This window comes from Pseudophryne corroboree, chromosome 2, assembly GCF_028390025.1.
Source record: "Pseudophryne corroboree isolate aPseCor3 chromosome 2, aPseCor3.hap2, whole genome shotgun sequence".
In the NCBI taxonomy this organism is placed as follows: Eukaryota; Metazoa; Chordata; class Amphibia; order Anura; family Myobatrachidae; genus Pseudophryne; species Pseudophryne corroboree.
The window spans coordinates 390,465,880-390,470,790 of record NC_086445.1 but is presented as its reverse complement, the minus strand read 5'-3'; the positions used below and the strand labels follow the sequence as shown (position 1 = coordinate 390,470,790).

The 4,911-nt window shown below is 36.3% G+C and overlaps 1 protein-coding gene across 1 annotated transcript in view; it reads left to right on the top strand.

The window, feature by feature from the left end:
* The first annotated feature begins 817 nt into the window (after window positions 1-817).
* The window catches only part of GABRG3 (gamma-aminobutyric acid type A receptor subunit gamma3), an 832,639-nt gene continuing 828,545 nt past the window's right edge, over window positions 818-4,911 (top strand). Inside the window, exons 1-2 of the mRNA XM_063953303.1 lie at window positions 818-1,782; window positions 3,725-3,873. Coding sequence (XP_063809373.1) covers window positions 1,730-1,782; window positions 3,725-3,873 — 202 coding nt within the window. The 5' untranslated portion in view covers window positions 818-1,729. The remainder of the gene's footprint in view (window positions 1,783-3,724; window positions 3,874-4,911) is intronic.

The window sequence follows — 4,911 nt, the reverse complement described above, 5'->3', positions numbered from 1 at the left end:
CAGACAGATATTTAACATTAAGAAAGCAATGTCGGACCATTACAGCTTACCATTCCTGTTTATTTCATTTCAATTACACAGAGAATACATTGGTCATTAATGTTCCACATCTGGACATCTCTAGAAAACTGCGGGGGTAATTCAGATCTGATAGTAGCAGCAAATTTGTTAACTCTTTCTGCAAATGTTATCTCTGCACACCTGCCCAACTGCTAACAATTTTGCAGCTACGATCAGGTCTGAATTACCTCGTGTGTGTGTGTGTGTGTGTGTGTGTGTGTGTGTGTGTGTGTGTGTGTGTGTGTGTGTGTGAGAGAGAGAGTGAGAGAGAGAGAGAGATGGAGGGGGAGAGGGAGAGAGAGAGAGAGAGAGAGAGAGAGAGAGAGAGAGAGAGAGAGAGAGAGAGAGAGTCTTTTAATAAATGTTTATTACCTGTTGCCATTTCTTTCTCTGGATCTCAATGTTGCTGTTGTTTTGAGTGAGTGATCAATGTTACTGCTCTGTCATAAACTGTTTGACGTGCACTAGTCAAATACTTGCACAAATAAGGTGGTTATGCTCTGTGGCTCATCACACTGGTTCATAGTAACAAGGAGCCTATCCTCCTGGCACTGTCTGGGTTAACTTTGTTCCACTACAGTGAACTTCACATTTGCAGTTTATACCGCTAAGAAGCGGACTAATATAATGAATCAACATAGATCATAAAACTGAAATCGTGAAATAATGTGCTCTCCCTACAAGAAGAGGATAAACCTTGATTTTTGCTCATGTTATTGTATTCCTTTTGGCTTTATAAGTCAATAGATGACGAATCCGGTGTAGCTTTTCTTGTGCATACACAGATATGTCATGGCCATTAGACAGCATTGAACCTCTCACAGACCAGTTCTTCTCTCATTGTTGGAATATGTAAATGTTGGTGTCACGTTTGTCATTCTCGATGATTTACGTCTGTCAACTTCTGTTCACACCACAGTCTCCAGTGATGTCTCTAGTCTCTGTTACTCCGCCTCAATTTTTAAGGATCGTTTTCTAACCGCAAGGACAGCAAGTTGTATGACTGCATCACATGAGCAGTAATGTACTGAGCCCAACAGCAGTCACCAAGTAACACGCCACATGCAGATGCCACTTAGTGACATTATTCTTCTTTATTCCTCTCTGCTATTGGGATGCTCTTTTTGGAGCGTGAGCCTTGCTGCACAGGTGCACATGCTGAGGTAAGACCCCTGGGATTCAGGAATATGGTGCTCGGGGATTTACATTCTTCCAGTCCAATATCTGCTGCCACTGAAGGCAGCCAGACTACGTCGCTTTGATGCCTGTTGGAACTGAAGGTGTTATTATTACTCTTAGGAAATAGCTGTTCTCCATCCACTGTGCCTTGTGCGCCTGATTGGTTTTGGATTGCCAACCGCAATATAAAAACAATGTACATACAATAAGTGAAACAGGAAAGGCTGCATTATTTCAAGCTGAGTATAATTACAATAAAAGTGCAGGATCTTTTCTCAGTACGCAACTAGCATTGGTCTAGCGGTCTGCCTTATTCTCTCATCTGGGAGCATACCATCGCATTGCCAACACACAAAGTACACAGCCATCATTTTGTACTTTTAAGTTGAAATCAAGGAGGAAGAATCGGACACTGTGGATATTTGATTTCCGTCACTGTGCGCTCGATACTACATTTTCTACTCTGTACCTGAATACACCCATCGCAGTCATGTCTGCGAAGCTCCTAGTGCTTTTCTTCTTATTGTCAGTTTTCCAAGCCTGGTAAGTGGAAGTGGAATGTGATTGTGGACGGTGCTGTGTTTAGTCGTGGTGCACTGCAATAGGCAACGCTAATTTATTTAACTGTTGTTCGTCTGCATGTAAAGCATTCCTCATTCAGAGCATCTGGCTGAAAGTGATTGATGGCTCTCACATTAGCAAGGAGATTGAACTGTGTTCACTGCTAGTATTCCTGTACTGTAAGGTGTCTCTTTTGCAGGAAAGTTCCTATGCTAAATTATAGCTTTTAAAAATAAATGTGGTTGGAACATATTGTTTTGCATGACTACAGTAGAGACATTCAATTAAAAAATCAATGCAACACTTCTTTAATCCACCCCATTTAGAACAAACCCTACCTGTTGGAGGATTACCTTATCCTGTCTACAGTACATATGTTTTGCCTTAGTCAGTCACATATGGTGATGGAACTGTGTGCTAGGTTCCCCTTTTAACCTTTTATTATGATGTTGTGAATGTTATGGATTATTAAAAACTCCACTGTCACTTGTAGATCAGTGACCTGGCATTTACCTACTTTGGTGCAGATCCACATGCAGTATAGCAAGTAAATAAACTGCAGATATAATATGTGGATTGGATTGTACAGTACCACAGATATTTTTTATTATTATTTCCTTCTAATTTAAAGTAATTAGGATAATTATTACAGTAGGTTAGAGAGCTGTCAGACAGTATACAATATAAATAATCCCTAGGGCACTGGAGATGGCAACAGTTCTATTTAATACAGGGCAAGTCAAGTTGTATACAATTTATTGAGCACTGAAAACTAGACTGCATGAAAATGAATAATTATTTAACCTTTACATTCCACATGAAAACTTTATGAGGCAGTGTGACTGTTTGAGAAAAATAGGAGACAAGAAGCAAATCTCTATTTGGCTACTAGGCTCTGTAATACATTTTTCTTGTAAGGCCTATGACAAGGATATTAATTCTTTAACATACATTGGTCAACCTCACTACTCTAGCTAAGTTCTATTACATTTAGTAATGCCTAAGAGCATTGAAAATGTAATGGCTAATCCATGCTCTTGTTTTACTCACTGCTTGAATATTGTGCTTCACAAATGTTGTAAGGAGATACAGTTCATGTTGTGGAACCTTATCACACATTATCATAGCCTAATTTGCAAAATACCAAGGCCTATGAAAAGCCAGTGTGTCTTTACGTTTTAATAAATTAATCTCTCCCTACAAATATGAAGATAACAGTGCATGGTATATAATAAGGAACAATTGTATGGCTTTATATATGATAACAATAGACACTGTAATGGCCCGAGGGGCCATATTGGAATAATGAGCTTCAGGTTGCAGAATAACAGATCTGATGGAGATTTTGCCATTTTAAGTATATGTTTATACATACTGTAAGTAATGGAGCCAGTACTTTATTGTTTTCTCTTCAATGTAATGATAATCACTGACACATTTTCAAAGTTGTAAGTTTATGCATTTTTTAATCTATTGAAGTAATAGAATTTAAGACCACATTGACTACATATGTATTCAAATAGCTTTAGAGGTATTGGTATGGTTCTGGTACACAAATATTTACTTTTTTTTAATAAATGCTATCTGATTTTTTTTACACTGGTGATTTGTTCATTTGATATCTTATCAATCTTCATTCTCATTTATGACACTCTAGGTCATAACAAAAGTTATGGATTCAGCAGTATGAAGAACAAAATGAGTGTGTTGACCAAAGTAGAAATGAACCTTGGAGACTATAGTACAATAGACAATTCCCTTTGTAGGCATTTGCTGTTTTTATAATAGTTCCTAACTGGTTATTGCTTTTATTCAAAGTGTCTTGAAGAGGTAGACAGCTACAAAATGATTTGTTTATTTGAAAATTAAAATAACAGTAAATTTATTTGTGAACTATTTTCTCTGTTGCATGTTATTGCTGCAGCTCCAGGAAAATTGAGGATGATGAATATGAAGATTTAACAATTAACCAAAAATGGGTGCTGGCTCCCAAAACACAAGACACAGATGCAACACTGATACTCAACAAATTGCTGAAAGAATATGACAAGAAACTGAGACCTGATATTGGAAGTGAGTTTTGTTTGTCACTTTGTGATGTAAACATAATACTTGGAATGTACAGTAACAAGCTAATATCTTTGAGAAAGATACGTTTGCCTACATCAGCAGCAAGTAGTATACAATGCATGATCTCATATGTCCCAGCTAAGAATTTCTCAGGAACACATATTAGAGTGGGTTGACATAATTATCATTCACATCAATTAGCAAAATAACATACATTACAAATAATGTTAAGTTATTAACACAACATGGTGTAGCCTTCTGAGTGATCCAGTAGTATAGCAGAATTATTCTATAAAATACTCTCTATATAAATCATTTAAATAATGAAACAATTCCAATGAAAAGCTCTTATAAAAATGAAAGTGAATAAATAATACAAATATAGAACTAAAAACATGAGTGGCTGATTTATAGTATCCATTCCCAATATTAATAGACAATTTAATAAAATATGCATTTATTTCAATCTTCACAGTCGCGAAAATAAAAAAAAATAAAGTAAAAAATGTTGACTTTGAACATGATGTTTTCGGATGCCTTAGTAAATCACTTAACAACTATACATGAAAGAAATATATTTTGCTTCACAATATGACGGTGTTGTTTTTGTAATTTTTTGAGGTACTATAATACTTTAGTGATCTGCAGTGTTCACAAATAGAAGACTCACAGTACTGTGATCATACAGTATATGCACGTAACCCCAGTCATAAATAAAAGAAGCATGTGTTTCTGTCACTCAGTGACTTCTGCAATCCAGACTGTTGTACTGTTGGAAAGACATTTGATAGACTTTATCCTTTATTGTTTTGGGCAACACATTGTGTTATTAATATGAAAAACATTCCTTGTAACAGGGTGTATGAGTGTTTATTTTCAAACTGTTGATGTCCCTGATGTTATCTCATATAGCTACTGCTACATATACTATTGTAGGTTGTTTTTGTCTTCTCCATGTTCTAGCTTATGTGTCTGAATTGGGTCAGAGCACCTACTGTATTATATTTATTATTCAAAACAGGACGCACAGGGATATGCACC